This window comes from Pseudopipra pipra, chromosome 4 (genome assembly GCF_036250125.1).
Source record: "Pseudopipra pipra isolate bDixPip1 chromosome 4, bDixPip1.hap1, whole genome shotgun sequence".
Lineage (NCBI taxonomy): Eukaryota > Metazoa > Chordata > Aves > Passeriformes > Pipridae > Pseudopipra > Pseudopipra pipra.
In genome coordinates, this window is record NC_087552.1 from 38,062,363 (window position 1) to 38,084,875 (window position 22,513).

The following is a 22,513-nucleotide window of genomic DNA, read 5'->3' on the forward strand; positions in this document are numbered from 1 at the left end:
GGAGAGTTACAATAATACAGAGAAAGAAGAAAAAAAGAAAAGGATGAGGAAGTTGCTAAAGTTATAGTGGTAGCAGTAGCAGCCCAAAGCTCAAGGTTCCTGGAGATAAATACTAGAGGCAGAGGTCGTGGTTACCCTGCAAGGGGAAGAGGAGGTTTCCTTTCCCAACAAACCAGAATAAAGTCAAAACAGTGTTCCTATTGCTTGCAAATAGGTCACTGAAAACGAGACCGTCCTAAATTAAATAGGAAGTTTAAGAGTGCTACTGTCCCCTATCAGAGCAGTGACTGAGGAGGACCGGTGAGTCATTCCCTAGCAGACCCACTAGTTAAAATGGAGCTAGAGGAAGGTGAAAAAGAATTGGATTTTCTGATAGACACAGGGGCAACATTTTCGGTTCTAAATCAAGAGTTGGTACCCAAGAGCGATGAATTTGTACAAGTTGTGGGAGCAACAGGCCAACCAGAAAAAGCTTATTTCCCAAAACCTATTAAATACAAAATTGGAAAACAAATGGGGATCCATCAGTTTCTGTACTTACCAAATTTTTCAAAACCTCTACTGGGTAGAGATTTATTGGAAAATTTGGAAGCCGTAATAAAATTCAACAAAGACCCAATTAACCTGGACAGTGTTACCTCAAGGCTACAAAAACAGTCCAACAATCTTTGGGAATCAATTAGCCAGAGAATTGGAACAATGGGAAAAGCCACAGGGGGATGGTACTCTTCTGCAATACGTAGCTGATCTGCTGATAGCAACTGAATCAGAAGAAGAGTGTGTTAAATGGACTATTTCTTTGTTGAATTTCTTGGGACTAAGTGGATATCGAGTCTCTCAACAGAAAGCGCAACTGGTGCAAGAAAAAGTAGTATACCTGGGATATGAGATCTCCAGAGGACAACGATCCCTAGGAACAGCGAGGAAAGGAGCCATTTGCCAGATGCCAAGACCAGAGACGGTGAGAGACCTACGAGCCTTTCTGGGAATGACAGCCTCATTTTTAGAAGGAAGAATGTCAGCAGAGCCAATTGAACATGACTGCCTGGAAACAATTGAAGCAGTTTACTCCAGCCGCCCGGATCTCAAAGAAGAGCCATTTGAAGATGCAGACAACTGGTTCTCGGACGGCAGTAGTTTCGTGAAGCAAGGAGTAAGGATGGCAGGCTATGCAGTGACCACAACGGAAGAGAATCTTTTAGGAAAACCCCTACAAGAAAAGTGGGAGGGACCTTTCCAAGTGCTGCTGACCACCTTCACCGCGGTTAGGATCAAGGAACGACCTACATGGATTCACTACTCTCGAGTCAAGAAAGCTCCAGAAGATAAGCAGGAAGACCTGGCATCATGAATCCGGCTCTTTCAACATTGATCATTGGACTTCTGATAAGTATAGTTTTATCTCAAAATTCTACCTCTGAAGGACCGTGGTCTAATGCTTACGCGGAAGTACATTTCGGTGATTCCGAAGGTGATTTCCCAGAAATGGAGGTTTATATTTTACATAACAAGCAACCTTACACGCCAGACCAAGGCTATCTCATAGCACAAAAGGGAGACCAATTTCAAATAGGGTGTCGAGAAGTTGAGGGACTAATAGGGAAAACAGATAGGTTAACACTGATAATTAAATTCTGGCCAGATGAATCTAAACAGGATTTAATCACTTATAGCCAAGTAAAAAGAGGTCAGCCCATTGTTTGGATTCAACGGCCGGGACCAATCTCATGTCAGTGGGATAGTTTTGAAGGAGGCAGAGCACAATGTGAAATTCTATTCGAGCTAGATCACTCAGTGACATTCACCTGTAATAGGGAGGGAAGCTCTCCAGGTGGTTACACCGTTATAAAAAGAATTTCACTAGCTAAAGACCCAATTGTGAACCCATCTCGTGAAATCACTCCACAAGTAGAATGTAGAAGAATACATAATTTCACTTTGATAGGACCTCAAGTAATAAGACAGTCAAACGAGTTGAAGTTACTACTAGACCCTACATATTCTCTAAAGAAGGTACAAATGAACATTCAGACAGACATTACACACTTACAAGAAGATTGCCAGCCGTTCGTAAAGCAAAGTCTCAAAGGCTGGAATGCCTGGTTAGCGACTAGGTCACTTCACAAACGAACACAAAGAGATATAAGTGGATGGGTTGGCACAGGGTTTGGTATAATGAACACCATAGACCAAGAGGTATTACTAAATAAGTTGAGTACCGTCACTTCCAATCTAGGTAAGCTTAAAGTACCTTTAAGCTCATCTATGCTAACTTTAGCAGAAACACAATCCTTAGTAGTTAAATTGATGGCTCTAGTAGCTGACCACACCGCTGAAGATTTTGTCAAAATTGCTGATTACGCTGGAGATATTAGCAAAGAAGTTGCACTTGCTATCCAGTGCGTTCAAACACAACAATGGATACAGTCAGTAGCAGCAGGAATATTGAGAGAAGGGATGTCAGGTACACTACCTCAAGAAATAAGAGAAACAATATTAAGAGATAGCTCCACTACACGATTTGAAATAGACCACCAGGCTTGGTGGCAATTAGTTAATTTTACCTATGATCCACAACAAGAACATGTTGAGGCCTATGTCCTCACCATCAGCGCTGCAGAAGAGAGAGCTATCTTCCCCATTCTAACATTAGGAACTATACATCAAGATGTTATTGTCAGACCTGTAGATCATAATGTCTGGGCAAACTATGACCACAGTAAGAATAAGTGGCAATCAATTAGCACAGAAGCATGTATTCCTAAAGGACAATTAGGTTATATTTGCGAAAATGCCATAGTAGAAGCTGAAGACTTATGCTTAGATGCTGAAGACAGTATATGCACTTTTGAAATGCTTCCGCACAATAAAACCCGATCGCAAGTATTCTATATAGGAAATGGATGCGCTTGTATTAGAACCCCTTGTGTTGATGTAGTTATAGATAATTGTCTTGAAGTGACTAATGATACTAACTTTTGTATATGTAACTTCACCAAAATTGTAGGTTGTGACTTTAGCTATACTGCACCCATAACCACACAGCAGTTAATCGAAGCTGAGTACACTTTGTATCATGAAGTACCCAAACTACAGATAGGCATGGATACTAAGCTTCTCAAAGAAATGCTTATGCATCCTGAAGTAAGAAAGTTAGCTCGAAAGGTGAATCAAACGACCCAACGCATGGTGTGGCAAGTAGAGCATAATTCAGAAGGTATAAAGAATATCTTGACGAAAGTTGCACAAGTAGGTCAACATCACTGGTGGGACATTTTCACAGGGTACTCTCCAACAGCAACTCAAGTCTTTCACTACCTAGTACACCCCATATTGATTATAGCTATAGGCATGTTCTTGTTAACCCTCATGAACATATGCCTGTGGTGTAAGTTAAGGTCCATGGTCAGGAGAACCCAAATGATCTGGGCAATGATAAAAGCATATCAGCGCCCTTTAGGATTAGAACTTGACGAAGGAATTCGTAAGTTCTAAGAAAAGGGGGGAAATGAAGCCAGGTAACACCTGAAAAGCGAATTTAAGCAATATAAAGAGTTAAGCACAAAATGTAGAAGCAAGCTTTAGCAAGGCACATAGAATTCAGCATTAAGAAAGCGGAGGCAATAAATTCACTGAGGTACAAGTCGCGCTGACACAGGAGAACATAAACATGAACAGAAAATGCTAGTACACACAAAAAGAGACATATGGGGAGGAAACCAAAGAGATAAAGAGAGGGACATGCCAAGAAATTAGGTATTGGTGCCAAATACCGAAACTCTCTGCCAAATTCATAAGGAAGCTACCCAAATTAGGGAAGGTTCAAAAGTTTAGGAGGATGATGATGAAAAGGACACGAGGTTCATGATGAAGGAAGACCGGAACTCCCACCGAAGTTCTCCCCAAATTAAGGACCACGCCTCTAACTCCGCCTCAACTCCACCTGTTATGAATATTAAAAGTAGACGTTGCAATGTAATGAATATTCATAATATATGATGTAATTGCTTAGCAAAAATTGTATAAAAGTTGGATTGTGTGTTTCTCGAGTTGGAGCAGTTTGTCCAGGGCGACCTGGTTGCTCCCCGGCCGTGAAATAAATACCTCCTGCTTATAGACTGAAATTCTGTCTCTGAGCAGTTTCTCCGCGCCTTGTTTTGGGGCATAAAATTGGCATCACTTTGGACATCGCACTTCAAATACAAATCAGTTGAAGACAGTCCTGATGAAAGCCAGAAGTGACATTAGATCTTGAGACGTCCTGGAGTGCCAATGGAACAGTGTTTGGAAGTGGACTTTGATTATGTGAAGACTGAGAGAAATACTCTGCTTGCTGTCCCTTTGGTGGCTATTGTAATACTCTGAAATTACAGTAAGGAAAGTTCAGGTTAAACATTAAGGAACAGTTTGCAACGGCAAGTCAGAACAGATTGCCTGAGGAGGCTGGAGTTGTGCTATTGCTGGAGGACTTCAGAATTGGTTAGACAACCACTTGTCAAAAATGACACAGATGTAGCTGATTGTGCCTTGGGGCAGAGCCATGGAAGAGCTGACCTCGCAAGGTCCCTTCCAGTCCTACTTTTATGTAAAGAGCATTATGCTATTTCCTCCCATCCCACCTTCATCGCTCAGTTTTCCTGTTCCTCCCACAAGCTTTCTTTTATCTCCAGCTACTCTCCTAAAAATAACCTTTAACTGCCTCTTGTTTTATGCATATGTAGGAAATCCTTTCTGCACAAGATAGTTCTGTGGATGGACAAGACTGATCTCACCCATGGAAAAGGAGAGGACTACTTCTCATCATTTGTAGAGATGCACTGTGGTTACAGAAAGGATTCTTACTGCAGGATTAAGACATAGACATTCAGAAATATTTTAGCCACCAATAGAAACATGGACTGTCACTGAAGTGGTAGCTTTCTATATGCAAGACAGAAAAAAAAAAGAAGTTAGATGTACCTTTATTTTTCAATACTCATTCTGAACACGTTAATGTTACAAGTCTCGTACACACTTTCCCACTGTTTGATGTGACAAAGCTTAAAGGGCACTAGGTCCTAGTAAGCTTAACCTGAGTGTCCTCCTCTTTTGCTTAGAGGAGTTAGTTTGAAAAGAAAAGGTAATTGCACTGCGTGGTCAGAACGAGCAGCTGAACTCTGACCAGAAGCCCAAACGGGTTCGATTGCAACAAGCTGGGTACAAATCGACATTGCTTTGAACATCTCCTTCCCTCGGCTACAGAAGTGGGGGGTGACCGCGTTTCGGAGAAGGCTGGAGCTGCTGGGGTTGCGGTCGGGTAGCCTCGGGAAAGGCGGCGCCGCGGGGGGAGCGCGGGGATAGCCCGGTGATAGCCCGGTAGGTGAGCGCCCCGACACTGCCCGGCGGAGCGGTCCGGGCCCCAGGGCAGGGAGCAGCCCGCGGGCTCTCTGCGCGGTTCCCCCCGCGTTTCACGTAGCGCCGAGGAGGACGGACCGGAACGGGAATTCCAAACCCCGTCCCCGGTGCGCGGCGGCAGAACCGGCAGCAACAGCAGCAGCACCGCCCGGCTCCGGCCCGCGGAACCCGCGCCAGGCTCCCGCTCAGCGCCTCGTCCGCCGGGGGAAAAGCCGCGGAGCCGGCGGATGGCGCACATGGGGCGGCCGGGATGAGGAGGCGCGGTGGGGCGGGCCCGATGTCGCCTGCCCCCGGCCCGGTCGGCGCACGTGGTGGCGGGGGGCGCGGGGCCGACTCTCCTTGCCCGCTTCCCCGGCGCGGACGGGCGCGCTGTGCCGCTGCTCCGGCATCAGCTCTCTTTTCCTGATTTTTTTTTTTTTAAACTCTTGCTTAGCAAATTGCGCGTGATGAGCTCATGATGCCGCGCCCCCCGGCCCGGGCCCGGGCAGGCAGGGGGACGTGAGGCGGGCGGGCGAGGCCAGCTGCGGGGGCTGCGCGCAGCGGCAGCGCTCCGGCGGAGCCGGGCGGAGGGGGCGCTCTTGGTCCCACGCCGCTTAGAGGACTCGGGTTGTAGGGCTTTTCCCTCCTTTTTTTTTTTTTTTTTAAATATATATTTCTGTTGCCCCTCTGGCGCCGTATGCCGGGCTGTTTGCCGCTCTGTGCGCAGGTGGATCCATGAGCTCCCCCAGGCGCGGCACCGCCGCCGCGCAGCACCGCGCCGGGGCGGGGGGAGCGGCCGCCAGCCTCGGCACCGCCGCCGCCGCCGCGGGGGGCGGCCCCGCCCGGGCACGGGGTGGGCAGGCGTGAGGAGGGCGAAGTTTCTCCGCGGCTCCGGGCCCCTCGCAGGGACAGCGGGGAGGGAAGGACTTGGCCCCGTGGTGCTGGGGGAGCTGACACCGCCGCCGCCAGCAGAGCAGCCCGGCTTTGGCCATGAAGAGGAAACAGAAGAGGTTTTTGCAAATGACGCTGCTCTTCACCGCGGCTCTGATTTTCCTGCCTGACATCGGCCTCTGGTCTCTCTACAAGGAGAAGCACCTGGTGAAGCCGCCCGAGCCCGCCGAGCCGCAGGTAGGTCCGAAGCCGCCCGGGAGCCCAGCCCACCCCGCCGTGCCCCGCCGCGCTGCCGCCTCCCGGGGCACGGCCCGGCCCCGGCGCAGGGTGCGCGGAGCGGGGAGCGGCAGCACGTGCGCTCGTCCCGCCGCCGCGCCGGGGAGAGAAAGTTGTGAGCGAACATCTGAGCCCGCCGGGCTGGGCTTCGCCGGGAAGGACGGGGGTGAGCAGTCACACAGGCTGCCTGTGAAATTAGGAGGAATTGGGATTTTGTGTGCTTCGTTGGTGAGCCGAGGGTGATGCTGGGCTCTGATTTTCATTACGAGAAGTGGAGGTTTTACCGCAACTTTTGTTTGCCTGTCTGCAATACTTCTCGAACTGATGTGTGGCTGTAGGTCCGCAGAATTGCTCGAGATCCATCTAGGTGTCTTACCGCCGAGATTTTTTTTTTCTTCTGTTGAAAACTCGACAGAAGTGACTGGCAGTATTTTTCTCTTCTGAATATTACTATTGTGACCTGATACAGCTACGCTGTGTGTAACTACTTGTCAGACTGATGTCACAACAAACTCCCGAATATTTCAGTTTACTGTTTCCTCGATCACTATTATTAATAACAGCAGTTGACATAAGAACCATAAGCTGTTTTTTTTTCTTGAGTTATTCTTTGACTTGCTGGGTTTGTGTATGGCTCATAAATCACAGTATGACCTGTATTAAATGAAGTTTAGTTTTAAGGAGTTGCTGTAATGCAGTTCTTTATAACCTTGCCCGTAATTTACCAAAGCTTGTGTTTGCTCAGTTCAACAGTGCTATGCTCCTACACTATAATTGTCAGTGTAATTTAAATTTAACATGATATTTCATAGATCATTAGTAAGAAATTAAGGAATTGTCTGGTCTTTTAACTTGTTTACCACTTGCATAGCCTTCATGTTAGAATGTATTAGGTGGCATAATTTATAATTTTATTGTATTAGTAGTCTTCATTTCAAGGGTCATCACCCATGTATGTGATACACTTCCTACATACTAAACTTATTTAAATCAATGACTTCAACTGAAGAGTAATATATTTGATTCTTTATTAGTATAGCTATCCATTACAGAAGTTAGTCCTCCAAAATATCATAACGTTGGTAATGAAATATCCTGAATATTACTAGAGGAGGAAGTTAGGAATAGCTTCTTAATTTGAAGCTTACTTTATCTGTCCATGGGTTTTAAAATGCAGTAGGTGTCAGGTGCTAGAATTTAGTTGGAAGTAATTTCTGCTGAAAGAAAATGATACACAATCATAAGTGTCTGTCATTAGTTTACAAGGTGCACACTGCAGTCTTTTCAGTTTCCAATGCAAATAATGATTTCCATGTGTTGCATGGCTCTTAAGAACACACATGCCTTGATATAAGATGGTATTTCTAATGTTCAAGACTGCACTCTTAAGTAGAGCATGATTGGTTAGCAGTCAAAGGGAGATAACTTTTTTTTTAAAATAAAAAAAAAGAAAAAAGGGTTCTGGATAAAGTGGTGGAGGAAAACCTTGGAAATAAGCAGCTGAGCATACATGAAGGGCTAGTGAGACTTGCTAATGAGACCCCAGAAAATTTTAAATCCTACATTTTCTGAAAAGGTCTTTTTACTAGCTTCCTTTTTTCTCTTTTTTTCTTTTTCCCCTTCCCTTTTCTCCCAACCTGAATACTAATTGAGGAGTAATGGGACTGTTTAATGGGAAAACAGTAAAAATGAGCAGTGCAACTTTGAACCTTACAACTGACTCTGGTGTTATTCTGTTATCACGGTAAGTATTGAAATCATGTTGGCAATGTCATTACTCAGTGGGGAAAACAGGTTGAAGTACAGGTGAGTAATGCAGTTAGGTTACTTGTGTCTTTAACTGTGCACATTATAACCCAAAATACTTAGAAGGAACAAGAGTTGAAGTACAAGTTTGAGTTTAGAAGGAACAAGAGTTGAAGTACAAGTTTGAGTTCAGCTCCCTTAAATACAAAGGAAACAGTAAGACTTCCTTGTGACTTTACTAAAAATGAGGTCACGTGAGAAGATACTGCATTAGAAATAGTATCATAGTAGAACTGTTAACTTTCTTTTTCCCTAGTAATTTAGTAAGGCATGCAAGAATTTACCCACTCAGCGCAGTCATTCTTTGCCCTTGAGGTGTTCAGTTACTTTATACTTAGTGTGACTTAACACAAGTTTAGGTGTCAGTCGTACTGAAACTGCAGCAGACTTTTCTTATGTATTCTAAGATTGTGTTAGGTTACATAGGTATGTATTTAGAGTCAGCATGTGATAGTGATGTATAGTTGGTCTGCTGTGGTGTGTCCTGACCAGGGAAGAGAGGTAGAGCTGTCTGTGACTTCAATAACTTGATTACAGGCTGAAGTGGTTTTGCCCTCATGGGTAAAATGTGTGTCTAGTGGTATTCTGATATTGACAGTAACGTTTATGAATGTGCCATCTTGTTTTAAGAACAATTAAATTCATGTTATTGACCATCAGGTGTTTTTGAAGAGATGGCATAGGGAAATGATGTTTTGCCTAGTTATAAATTAAATTTCCCAATTCATTGCTAAAACAGACATCCCCAGACTTCCCTGTGAATGAGGGCTCTGTCAGCCTCTCCTGTCACTTCAGCTGCTTGCTACAGCATCAGAGCAAAGGAGGGATAGCAGGCTGATGAAGGAGGCATTGATACCCTGACAGCAGTAAGCATAGGAGCTGTTTGAAAGCAGTCCACAATGCAAAAATAGGCTGTTTCTATCAATGGTAGAACAGTGTCCCCTGGGGACTGTGTCATTCCCAGTGCCTAGAAGAGGTACTTGTGTTCTTTAGTGCTATCTAGAAATTCTAATATGACAAAATAAGTTGACTTTTTTATGCATTAAAATAGTGCTACAGTAAGTTACATAAGAGTATTTTTGTCTGTTTCTGAGCAGAGAAGCTCTTCTGTAGGAAAAACTAAAAGATGAGAAAATGATATTGACAACTGTGATTTCAGACAACATCAACGATTTTGTTCAGTTTACATGAATTCTGTAAACATTATTAGTCTCTATGAATCTCTGTTTCGCATAAATGTTCTATAAGCCTTTGTGATTTCGTAGGTTTTTCTCTTGAGAACTTAATAGGCTTGATCTTTATATTTTGATAATTGTTATTTACTTTTGGTTTCTCACGCTATTTAAAGTGGACTTCAAGAGTAAAGGTACATAGGTTCTGAGTTACGTGGTGCAGCAAGATCTTCATAAAATATAGTTTGATAGTAAAGTGGCACACATGAGGAAAAAAATGATAATTTCTGGTTTAAATCTTTCTAAGTCAGTCTTCCTTGCTATATTGTGGGAATAAGGGAAGTTGAATAGGATATTTTTATTGCCTTTTTAAAAAAGTTTTATTCCTTAACATGTGTCCTTGAGTTTTGGTTAAAAAACTCTTTACAGGTAGTTTAATTTGGGGGGTATGTGTGTTCGTTTGTTTTTGTTTTGTGATTGAGATATTATATATATATACATATATATATGTGATATAAAAGTCCTATCTGATCTTTTGATAAAATTCCAAAGCCAGGTTTTTTTTTTTGATACTAAGTTATGCTAATAAAACTTAATTTCAATTTTGTTTTCTGTGGAAGAAAAGCAATAATGTAGTACAACCAGTAGGATGTAATCCTGGTCCAAATCTGAGTATTTCATACTATCTAAAGTTAGTGCTACTTTGTTTGGCTACAGTAAGGTTTTATCCTTGTCTGTTTATACACTTTCAGTATATGAAACATAACTTCATATAAAAGAACCAACTTTCTCGCGGCAGCTTTCTAGTATCTGTAGTGTAGGTATTTGGTGAAAAGTGTTGTGAGATATGTTTCTTTCGGTTTATATGGGATGCCAGTGTGGGTGACTGAAAGGAAGGCAGTCTAATGAAGTAACCCCTGATATAGTTCAACTTTATTTTGTACTTTTTTTCATTGATTTGTCATCTTCCTGCTGCCCAGTGTCAAATCTCCTCACTTAAAATTGGATTGAACAACAGCATCTCTTAGTCACAGATGCTCTGTAATACATACTCAGTGTATTAATGAAATGCTTTATGATGTGTAAAGTAAGGAAGAAAGGTAGATTTCTGGCTTCATTTCTCTTATACTTTGGTGCAGTGAGGCATGCAGCTTTAACCTCCTGGTTGAGGCACCTCTGCTGGAAAAACTCCCGATGGTTTTGGCCCTTTTTATTTTGGTGCATGCATGGTGTCCAGAACAAAGAGCAAAATACAGCTATGCTGTGAGGGGAAAGCATTGTTCCATGGGATAGAGTCACACTCTCTTTCCTTTGTCCTGTGAAGTCCTTATTTCTATGTGGTTAGCCCCAGTTAGCCTCTTTCTCATGGGATGCGTGAGGTATGGATTTAAATGAACTCCTTAGCATAAGGAGAACTTAGTCCTTGCAAATCATGTGGCCTTGTGTTATAGTTGGCAAATAGGCACAAAATTAACCTTCCACTGGCTGTGAAAGTACTGACTTTGTCTTCTGAATCCAGGAAGCGGTTTCGGCCTGAAATCTGTCTTGCAAACAGTCATTAGTTTCTGAAGTCTGTGAAAGAGGTGAAAATTTAAATGTGCAATGTTTCCTAATGTTTAGCACACAAGTTCTGGTAATCATAAATTTTCCAGGACAGTTAACTCTGTTAACTTACTATTGATTGCAGTGAAGTACAAAGTTTGGGTTGGTGAATTCTCTTTCTGGAGCTGCATAAAAGCTGTATCTTGAGAGAAAAATTTTCTTCTCCCCTTCCTCCCCCCCCCCCCCCCCCCACTTAGCTGTATTTCTCTTATTTTCCAGTTGATTTCAACAGCTGCAAAATGTTGTACAAATTATCATTTGGTTTAGGATACAAATACACACCTATTTTCTCTTATTACACTGTCAGGACGCTGTCAGTTACTTATGTATTTAGTTCCACTGTCTCACCTTTGCTTTCATTGCAAACTTATGAGGTGGGAGTTTGGTTTCTCTTTAGCAGAGGAGCAAATAAAGTATAGAATGACAAACAGTCTCAACTTTACAAAAGTAGCTGCTTGACTGTTGCTAACATTCATTTGTACTATTTTTGGAGAGTACCTGTCAGACCATAAGAAATACTGATAATATGAAGCCTCACTTTCTCTACTCAGTTTCTATGCATGTGCTGTTGTTCTAAGTAAGTCCTCATTTCTCTCCCCAGAGCAGCAGCTGGGACCTGGTGTTTTCAATGCTCTTTTATACTACAGCCCTCTTCATTGCTGTGCTGGTGTGTCAGCTTCCAGAGCCCCTATACGTGGCATGACAAAACAGTGTCTTAAAATGCAGTCCATTGGCAATGTCAGTTTGCCTTTTAGGTGTTTAAGCCATACAGTTAACACTTCTGTAATTCACTTCTTTATCTAAATTGTTCAAATATAATTTTATTCCCCTGTATATATTGGAGCCTATTGAGGAAAATATAATTTGAGGTCTAAAATCTTTGTTACTTTTAAGATACAATATTATTTTTGGCAATAAACAGTATGCTGCTGTTGTATTCGGTATACCAGAGGGAGCCCTCCTGTGGTTAATTTAATACGTATCAATTTTCAGGAATGTTACTAAACAGAGTATATCTTACAGGATAAAATGGACTGGTTTCTATATTTAATTTTCTTTCCATTTAATTCCAAATTTGTAATGCATTTCAGCTAATGTGTGTAGTCATTTTGGATTAATCTAAAATAAAACACAGGGTCAAGAAACCTCTGTGCATGCCAGCAGTTGGACTTGTAGAAAGACTACTGAGAAGAGGGGGACTGCAGTGGCGTGCAAGGTTGCTCACTGACTAGGGGGGCACACCCCTCACTGGGACATGATGCTCAGTTCTTTCCTGAAATTCCGCATTTCCCTGTGCTGGGCATTTTTCTCTTGTGTTAGGCCCTGGAGAATTGCAGTGGCACTGTAGGTGCATCCTGGTCAGAAGCCAGACTGCACCGTGTGTACCATTCAGTGGAGATGCAACTGTGTGTGTAGGCAGATGTCTGTTCACATAAAGAAAGAACAATTCAGCTTTTCTTGTGTTTTTAATGCTTAGACGGGTAACTTATGGTCTTTGTCTAGCAATATGCTGATGCACACATTTATAGCAATTGACTTCAGCAAAACTGAGTGTATAGTAACTATTTTGATGGATTTGGGCCAAGAGTAGGCACATTTGGCTACTTTAAATAAAAAAATTAATTCAGAGATCAATGAGTCAAATACAATGCAACTTGGGAATCCCAAGCTAAAAATCCTACATGTATTGTAAATGTTCCTCGTGGTGAAGAGACCAAATTACGCTGACTGAAAGAAAAAGCAGTTTTTAATGTTTCTTTAAAATGTGTAAAGGCAAGCAGGTGTTCCTAATGTCCCCCCTTCCTTCTTCCCTGAGTTTTATTACTGAGTCTGATGTCAAATGGTTTGGCATGTCCTGTTGGTCAGATGGTTTCAGCTGTCCTAGCTGTGTCTCCTCCCAACTTTTTTTTTTTTTTTTACACTGCCAGCCTCCTTGCTGGCAGGGCAGTACAATAGCAAAAAAGGCCTTGACCCTATATAAACACTGCTCAGCAACAACAAAAACATCCCTGTGTTACCAACACTGTTTCTAGCATAAATTCAAAACACAGCCCCATACCAACTACTGTGAAGAAAATTAATTCTATCCCATTCACAATCAGCACACAATGTAAACTGGTTTTTAAGGTCAAGCTCTATAGTGATTCATTGGTTTCAAGCTGATTTTGACAATTGTCACATTTGGAGGAGTTTCACTGCGTGATATGCTTGTCTGGGTAATTTTTTTTTTCAAAATTTGTCTTCAACAGAGAAATCTTTCCCTCTTCTTTATGAAAAAACACCGTGGGAGACACCTGCTTCCGGAGCTTTGCTCAAGAGGTAAAGAAGAGGAAGAAAATCTATTGCAGGAATTTAACTACTTCTGAATTTATCTTTCAAATTCTTTACTTTCATTTCCATGATTTTCACATATTTTTCTTCATCGAGAAGGTGACATGGCTCCAAGTCTATGCAAACACTTGGTGATTCAAGTCACGTATTTAGTCACTGAACTAAGAACAGTATACTAAGAGAATTTCAGGAAAAAAAAATGATGAGGGGTATGTCCAGCTAACATAGAAATATGTAGGCTACAATATCCCACTCTTTTCTGGATGCTTGTACTCTGAAGGGTCACAGCTGTCATGTTTCTGTTCAAGGCTGTGTTTCACAGGGACAGTTGTATCTTATGCTGTTGTTTTAAGATCTCTTGGAAGATCCTATTGAAGGAATTTCCTATCATCTCTTTCTTTTGATCAAATCCTTTTTATTGAAAACCTCTGCCCTTAGGAAGCAGTCACTAGCTGGAATACGAGACTCATCTAGCCACATGTGGATTTAACAGATAACTACAGCATCCCTATCCCCACCATCACCTCCAGCTGCTGGTTACCATCAGATGTCTGAGTTTTTCAACCCTATCTCTGATGACAGGACACAACGGTCTTTGACAGATGCTTCATTAGATCACTGGAAACCACCTCCACAACAGTTCAAGCCTATCAGACAGACTTCTCTCTGAAGAAGTTGAAGAACATTTACGTGTTGTTTTCAGGGCCATATGAGCAATATGCTCATATGAGAGCTGCAGCAACAAGGAGTTTGGAGATTGGTGCCATCTGGCAGTAGCGTAAACGTGCAGTGCCGTGACAGTTGTGTCAGGTTTGTGCCATCTAAGAGCTACCATATCCAGTGCAGTTTGCGGTGCTTTGCCAGTTGTTTTTTGTTTGTTCCTTTTAATGCCGAATTTACAGTGCAGATTTGACATAGTAGACTAGAAAATTTGGCCTATACAACCTAAAGGTTTCATCAATCAGCAATAGACCATTGATTCTGTGCTTAAGAAGCAGTGGCAATTTAACAGTTTACTTCTTCGCTACACAGCAGTTTATGACAGCATACGATACTGCTAAGAGATTTAGCTAGGCAGAGTAATTATCTGAACTAGAATTTTGTCAGGACACCAGTGCTTTAGAAATTGGATTGCTCACTGAAGTGTATAAGTGTAGATTTATCAGACTAACTTAAGGTGCTCATTTGCTTAAAGAAGCATAATTTTTCATACTTGTACTTAAAATAGAAACCCAGATGAATTTATTTAGAAAATTTTAGCGTGTTTACTTATTGTTGCTCTCTGAAAATAGTTTTCTAGGAGAATGCAAACAAATACTTAGGACAAGTAAGAACATATTATAGCAGCCTATGACAAGTTCTGTTTATAGATAAAGGTGGGGAAGACGAAGGACTCCTTGTGTCTCTGTTCAGAGCCAGTGCCCGGGAAATACAGGCCCTGCAATGTTAACGTCTCTACTACTGTGAGATAAATATTTTATCCTCTGTGTTTTTGTCTCACTGTGATTAAAATCTTCCAATTTTGCATTAGATAAAATAATTTTCTGTCACCGGCAGTTTGTCTTTTTGTTTTGTCATCCAATACCTGGGCTAAAAGTTGTGCTTGTAATGTATCTTTTGGTTAGTGCTGCTGAAACTTCGTGTGGTTGTGTCCAAGAAGACAGGGTCAAACAGTGTGCTAGGGAGGTCTGAGACATTCCCACCCACAAGAGTTAACTCCAGCAGATATTGGCAACTGAAATCTCTTCTGCATAAATTAACTTCACCCTTGCAAAATTTTGCTGGTCCCTGACAAAGCCTGCACAGATGCAGCAGTAGTTTGCCAGAGCTAGATAACATGAGAAGAGACTGTAAATCATACCAAATCTTGTGCTTAACCACCATCCTTCAATGGTTCTCCAGTTCTGAATCATCTGTCTTGCACAGAGTGTAATACATGGTTTAATGCAATAGTTGACTTTTTGAAATATATATATATATTCTTTTATATAAGAGCAAAATGCCTAATGTGTTCTCTCAGTGGGAAAAGCCCTTTAATTTTAAACATAGCAGCACACCTCCATCTCTCGATTATTTTTCTCCTTTTTATTTGCTTTTTTTGGGGAAACCCCCCCACATTTCAGATTCTTTAGTGTTTCTGATATCTCACTTGGCTGCTGGGTAAATTAATATATTGGATTTAATCACGGAAATTTTTAGATTGCTTTTTCTATAGAGGGGTAGCTTCACATTAGCACAGAGAATGCATGTAAAAGACATGTTAATGCCATCCTACAAGCAATAAATTTCTATTTTTCTCAGACTCTGATAAATGACTACACTTTAAGTTGCATTTGTTATGGATACAAAATGAATGACAGGCTTGAATGGATGTTGTTTTTTCAAAATTGCTCAATATAAACTAAAGTGACAGTCAAATTGCTGATCAAATTTTGCAATTATAACACTAGTGTAAAAATGTAAATTCAGAACTTTTATGATATTGAGTAACAAATTCTCCACTAAAGTTACTAAAGGATCATTAAAGATACAACATACAAGGGCATAAAAAATACTTGAGATGGCTGTAAAAGGTAGCAGAAAACAAAAAAAATTACAGCGAAATATTCCTGCAGTATATTTAACCTGTGTTTCACATCAGATTACATTTTTTTCAGCATAAGGGCATCCTTGACATAATTCCTAATAACAGTGAAGCAGTAGGAATTTCTCCAGCTACATGGAGACACTCCTAACAATGGTTAGATTTTATTTTGAGCTATATTACTCGAACTTTATAGCCTGAGAAGAGTGTGGGTTTTTCTCTCCATTCTTCCTAAAGTAGTCCATTTAAGAAATACAAGCTCAATGAAAGTGCAGCCAGAATATATATGTTAACCTATGCTTTGCTAACATGAAAGTGGAGTTACATTCACCTCCACCGGCTGCCTCTACTGATGGAATTTAAAAGCAAAATTGAAAGCTGCCATCTTCAGCAGTGCAAATAGATATGCCATGTGAGCAGGAATGGCTGCAGAGGAGGACAGGAAACTTCTGGGACTCCATCAGGGAAAAGCAGCAAAGCTGCAGAGGGGTGGGAAATAAATTTGACTGGAAACACAGTCTACAACTTCTGTGATCTTTCCTCGTCTTCCCTTTCTTCTTGCTCCATGAGGAGAGGGTGCACCTAGAGCAGTACAGATGGAGATGCTGAGATGTTGTTTAAACCATTCGTACACAAAGCGTTGAGAGAAACTGCTTGACAAAGAGTTGTTATTAATGTGAGACTTACTTTCTATAAAACTGAGGTGGTGTCTCGACACAATACTACTCAGAAATTCCAAGTGCCGTAGTGTGTGCAGTCATGATTAACGTATTTTCTTTGAAGCAACTTCAATATGAACATGTGAGAGATATTTTTCTTTAAATACTCTAGAGTCACAACAGATGTCTCCTTCAGAAGCAATGAAGAAAAATTGTATTTTACATTGGGAACAAGGAAATGGAGATGGGATCATGCTAAGCTGCAACCTGCTTCTACATCTGGAATAGATGTGAATGACAAATGAACATGGGAGATCAAGGCCAGGACACATGTATTTACTGCCTGTGCACTTTGTAACGTCTTCCAAGACATAGGCCTTGAAAAAATTTGCCACTTTCTTGTATTGTAATAATGTTGGTTCTTTGACATACAGGAGTAAAATGTTACTGATAAAGCTTAAAACTAAAATTCCATCAGAAGTGAAACTCTCATTCAATGAATTTTAAAGAAATCGTTAGTAGAAGAGATTCTTCAGAGGTCCTTATTAGTGTGGGCTATGAGTTTTTCCTTTTATTTATATATGTACACATATACCTATGGACGTGTATGTTTGTTTATGGGCAGAAGAAGGTGAGGGGACCGTCTTTGCTTCCTACAGGGAGAGGGAATTTATTTTTCTTAATGTAACATGCCAGCAATCTTGCAAGGAACGGAACAATTTTGTGAGACACCATGTAAATACATGGAGAAGCATATATTAATGGGTATGAATTCGGTATAATCTACAGTGTCTTTGGCATTTTCAAGGGTTTTTTTAATAAATATGGATTTTTTTCTTTTTGTGTCTTGTCCCTCTTTAAGCACAGATTGTATGTGAGCTGACCTTTGTTTTTGAACAGTGATAACTTTTTTCCCTCTCTGCTTCAAAGTCCTGAAATATGTAGGAAATAATGATGTTGGCTCATTTAATTTATGCCTTTGTTTCTTTCCAATCTTTCCTGTGAGTCATTTCTACTCTTTAGACAGTGGACTTCCGTACAGATTTTTTAGGAGAACATACACAAGTTTGTTCAAAAACACTTGCCCAGCGCTGCCGTCCTTACAATACACTTTGCTAACCTGCTGTTCTCCTGACATATTAGTAACCTTCTCTTCCATTTAGTAACCTCCTTTGTATTGCAGATTAATATCCACTTTACTGATCTGGTTGTTTGAAAGACTGGCTACTCTTTTAATGATAGCGGAGAGTGAGAAGCTGCCAGAATGCTAGGATGGAAGTGACAGGAAGGAAACATGAAAGTCAGACAAATGTGTACCCAGGAGAATAATAAGGAAAATACATCCCATCAAATATATTTCTTGAACTTCTGAGTCATGCTGCTATTGTGCCTTCTTTTTCATGTTGCTCTAATCTGTATGTCTGGCATATTTTGTTATCATATTATTATTTTTTTAAATGCATGCTAACTGCAACCTTGCTTCTCTGTTCTAATTTATTATAGCATATTAGTAAAGCTGCTTTAGAATACCCTGGATTAATGATGCATTTAAACTGTTTTAAAATGACCCTGGGCTAGGTCAATTATTGAAGTAATGCCAGTAAGGAATATTTTATTTTGATTGCGGTAAGCTCTTAGTTTTATGTTAACTGCATCATACAAACATGACCTGTGGGCTTTTTATGTTGTAGTGAATTGAAAATGTGTGAATAAAGCATGCTTTATATTTTTATGTAGCAAACTCAGGCTGATTCTTGAGAGGAGACTATAATCGTGTTTTCTTCTGTTGTATATGGGGTCACCTTTTGTGCAAGTGCTCTGAGAAAACAGGGTTGCCTTTTTGATATAAAAGGAAGACATAGTGAGGCGTGGGTGCTGCTTATGGCATGTTAGGTGTCAGTGCAATCGCCCCTTCTGTATCCCAAGTTTACACAGACTCATGCTGTTACTCCTGTACTCTCCCTTTCTCTGCAGCATGAAGGTTGGAAGACCTGAGTAGTGCAGCATATTATTGTTATTTGTGGTGCAGGGTGGGAGAATTCTGTGATACCATTTATTTCTCAAAACTTCATTTTGTAAAGGCAGTGCTTTTATATTTTTTTCTTGTAAAATTCACATTCTTAATTATTGCAATATTCCTTTCCTTTTTGGAAGTGTAAAGTATTACTTACTCTGTTCTTCTTTAAAATTGAGCTGGAATGAGGGGTTATTATATATTTTTCAAAATGCAGGGATATGTTTTTTTGCATCCCAAATATATCTCTATGTTTTAATGTAATCTGCTTTTCTGTGCAAAACTGCACTATAGTTGCTGTATTAGAGTCTAAGATTACAGGCAGCTCATACTGCAAATTTAAAAAGCAAACAAAAATCAGCTCAGTATAACAAAATTTAGTAACACAGTCTTATGTCAGTAAAACTGGAATTGACCATTCTTCAGTGACATTGGACTTAACAAGCTTGGCAGTGCTTTGGAAGCTTGAGTAACTTGTTACGTTTTACAAGTAGCTTTAGGCTGTGGCTGTAGTTTTTTGTTAAAAAAGTCTTCTGGAAGAGGAGCTGAAAACGGACTCCAGTCATGGCCTTAAAGTGCACCTATATAGAACTTGTAGAAATTTGCTTAAAATAAACAGAATATGCACTTCGCCAGAACAATGTTTTCAAATAATTTAGTGGTCTATTAACTATCTGAAGAGGGGTAAAAACAATTTTTAAAATAAAGGTGATTTGGCAGTGACTGCTCAAGGGAGCAGCAGAGATCTTCAAAATCAAGCCACTTGCAAGATGAAAGAAAATGTAAGACAAGACCAGAAAGATTAATTCCAATTGCTTCTGAAGAATCATGGGAAGGAAAATAAAAACCTTGTTATGTTTTGGGGTTGTTATTAGTCTGAGGTACGTTTCAGGTGCTTGAAAACTAAGATGTTCCATGCCTAGGAAACAGAGGCATAAACAAATGATCTGTGTATTCAGTGGCTGGTGTTTGGAAGATTCATTGTAATGGACAGAGTTTGTGTAATGGAATAGAGAGAAAATAAGGAAATGGGAAATTTGGGGTAGAATACAAGCAGAATTTTGCTGCTGTATTTCAGGATCTCTCCATATAATCTTCTGTCTTTGTCTAGCCCTCTAAAGAAAAATGTGGATAAATTATAAAATAATGTATATGGGGAAGTAAATAATCCTAGGTTTATGTATGCCGCAATAACTTTTGACACGGTAATTGCTACTCAGGAAGGAGCTCTTGATGGCTATATTAGTTTTATGAAAATGTTAGCTTTCATTTCAAAGAGAATAACATTATTATGACTACTGTGTAAATTCATTGTGTACTCTCAAATACTGTATGCAGTTCTTGTGCAATCATAATCATCACAGATGGCATAGAAAAGATACCTATTAAGGGTGAGTGAATTAAGTAAAGCCTTCATTGTTGAGTGACTGATGAGAAGACTGAGAGTGTGATAGAGGTAACTTAGAAGAGAGTAACATGGAAAAGATATGCAGGGATCAGTTTATTGACTCTCTCTTTCATTAGACATAATAGCATCAAATTAAATACTGTACCAGTTTCAAAACAAATGGCAAGTACAGGTCTGTGTGCAATACGTTATTAAGCTGTGGAGCTTTCTGAACCAGGCATTGTGGATATTAAAAGCTTACATGGCTTCAAGAAACAATTGAATATGTTCATGGAGGAAAAATACATTAGGGATAAAGTCAGTGTGTCTGGTTTGCAATGTCCTTGAACCATCAGTTGCTGAAGGCTGGAAGGGTATTGTAGGGAAGTGAAGTTGTTTGTGTGCTGTGTATTTATATCTGTCCTTATGATTTGCTGTTGTTCACTGTCAGAAACAAATAGTTAGCTAGATGGACCTTTTTGTGTGATTTATAAAAGTAATTCTTAAACTAATAATGTGTAAGATAAAGTCTTAGTAGTTGCTGATACGAAATCAAGTTCTGGGGCAGGAGATGATTTTGAATGAGTTTCTTGATGACAGAGACTGTTCTGGTGAGCCAGAAAGAGTAATATTGCCAGACGAATTTGATGTTGCTACTCCACAATGAATTTGAGGGGTGGCACACGGAGAAAGCAGGTGCCCTAGACTAAGTATAACTGTAACAGTATGCGTTTTTCTATTATAAATGCACATCTTGGTGTATAAATTAATGTTTGAGGGAGACTAAAGACGCAATTTCAGGATTCTAAATCGATACTTACAGGGGCACTGATCCTCCTACTCTCCATCCTCTATTTAGGTGCTAGTAGTAGGATCCTAGAGTCTTCTGTGTAGTTAGTTTGCTTTTAATTTTTATGTAACTTTTTCTTTATCTTAAATAATGTTAAATTTTTCCTCCTTAGGATAGAATATTGAACATGGACATCTTGAATATGATAAAGTGTCATAAGGAACATCTTCAGTCTGAGATGATGGTGTTGTTCAATGTATGTGAAACAGCTGGGAGGGGTTGTGGTTTTTGATGTAGAGGGTTTTTTTAATATTGAAGGAAAATATTTTCTTAAATTGATACATTGCATATAAAGAGGAGATTATGACCTTAAAATATTCAAATTACTCTGTGGAATATCTGCAAAGCTGTACATTCATTACCCTGTAATCTGAACTCTTGAATACATATAGATATGAAGATGGTGGTTTGCTATTTCCAAATGGTTCCCATTTTCCTAGTATTGAACTCTGTTTGATATCAAGGCTCTATTTTTGATTTCAACATGAATAAAATCTACCACAGGAATATGTGTCTTAACCATCTAGGACTAAAGAAAATTATCTTTTCTCCCCCTGCCTCAGCAGAAGTTGCTTACAGGAAACTTTATTCATTAGGATTGGCTGTGCTCGTCAGGGATTTGCCAGGTACTTATCAGAACGTCACTTAATAGTTTGGTGACAGTAACTGGTGAAGATAAAAGCTCATCTCTTTTTTCCTTTTTTTTCTTTTTTTGTGAATAGCATAATGTGAAGTTGCTAATGCAAAGCAGCACATCTAAGAGGGAAAAGGTATTTTTAAAGAATCATAGTATCATTTAGGTTGGAAAAGACCTTTAAGATCACTGACACTGCCAAGTCCACCACTAAGCCATGTCCCTAAGTGCCACATCTACATGTCTTAAATACCTCCAGGGATGGTGACTCCACATGTCCCTGAGCAGCCTGTTCCAATGCTTGACGACCCTTTAAGAAATTTTTCCTAATATCCAATCTAAACCTTCCCTGGTGCAACTTGAGGTCGTTTCCTTTTGTCATAGGAAAAGACCGTAACTCCCACATGTTAACTGGGAGAAGAGGCTGAACTCCTCTTGTCTACAGCCTCCTTTCAGAGAGTTGTAGAGGCGGTAAGGTATCCTCTCAGCCTCCTCTTCTCCAGGCTAAACAACCCCAGCTTCCTCAGCTGCTCCTCAGAAGACTTGTGCACCAGACCCTTCACCAGCTACATTGCCCGTCTCTGCTCACACTTCAGCCCCTCAGTTCCCGGTGTGGAAGGTGCAGCCTCATCAGTACCCTGGTCCTACTGGTCACACTGTTTCTAATACAAGCCAGATGCCATTGGCTTTCTTGGCCACCTGGCCACAGTGCTGGCTCACGTTCAGCCAGCTGTTGACCAGCACCCTCAGATCCTTTTCTGCTGGGCAGCTTTTCAGACACTTCTCCCCAAGCCTCTAGCGATGCATGGGGTATTTGTGACCCAAGTGAAGTACTCTGCAATCTCCTGGAATTTAGTTTTAGAATCATAGAAAGGAATGGGTCAGAAGGGATCTTAAAGATCATCTAGTTCCAATCCCACTACCCCGGCAGGGA

The 22,513-nt window shown here is 40.6% G+C and overlaps 1 protein-coding gene across 18 annotated transcripts in view; it reads left to right on the forward strand.

The window, feature by feature from the left end:
* The window catches only part of GALNTL6 (polypeptide N-acetylgalactosaminyltransferase like 6), a 573,576-nt gene that overhangs the window by 112,472 nt on the left and 438,591 nt on the right, over nt 1–22,513 (forward strand). The window contains exons 1-2 of one of the 18 annotated variants that reach the window (XM_064652494.1): nt 6,410–6,501; nt 13,370–14,261. The exons of 13 other annotated variants lie outside the window; for them this stretch is intronic. Coding sequence is in view for 3 of the 5 variants with exons in the window: in XM_064652497.1 (XP_064508567.1) it covers nt 6,364–6,501 (138 nt within the window). In the remaining 2 variants the exon portion in view is untranslated. Of the gene's footprint in view, nt 1–6,071; nt 6,502–13,369; nt 14,262–22,513 lie in introns of those variants that run through there. 4 more of the 18 variants (XM_064652495.1, XM_064652497.1, XM_064652491.1 and 1 more) reach the window with 4 other exon arrangements.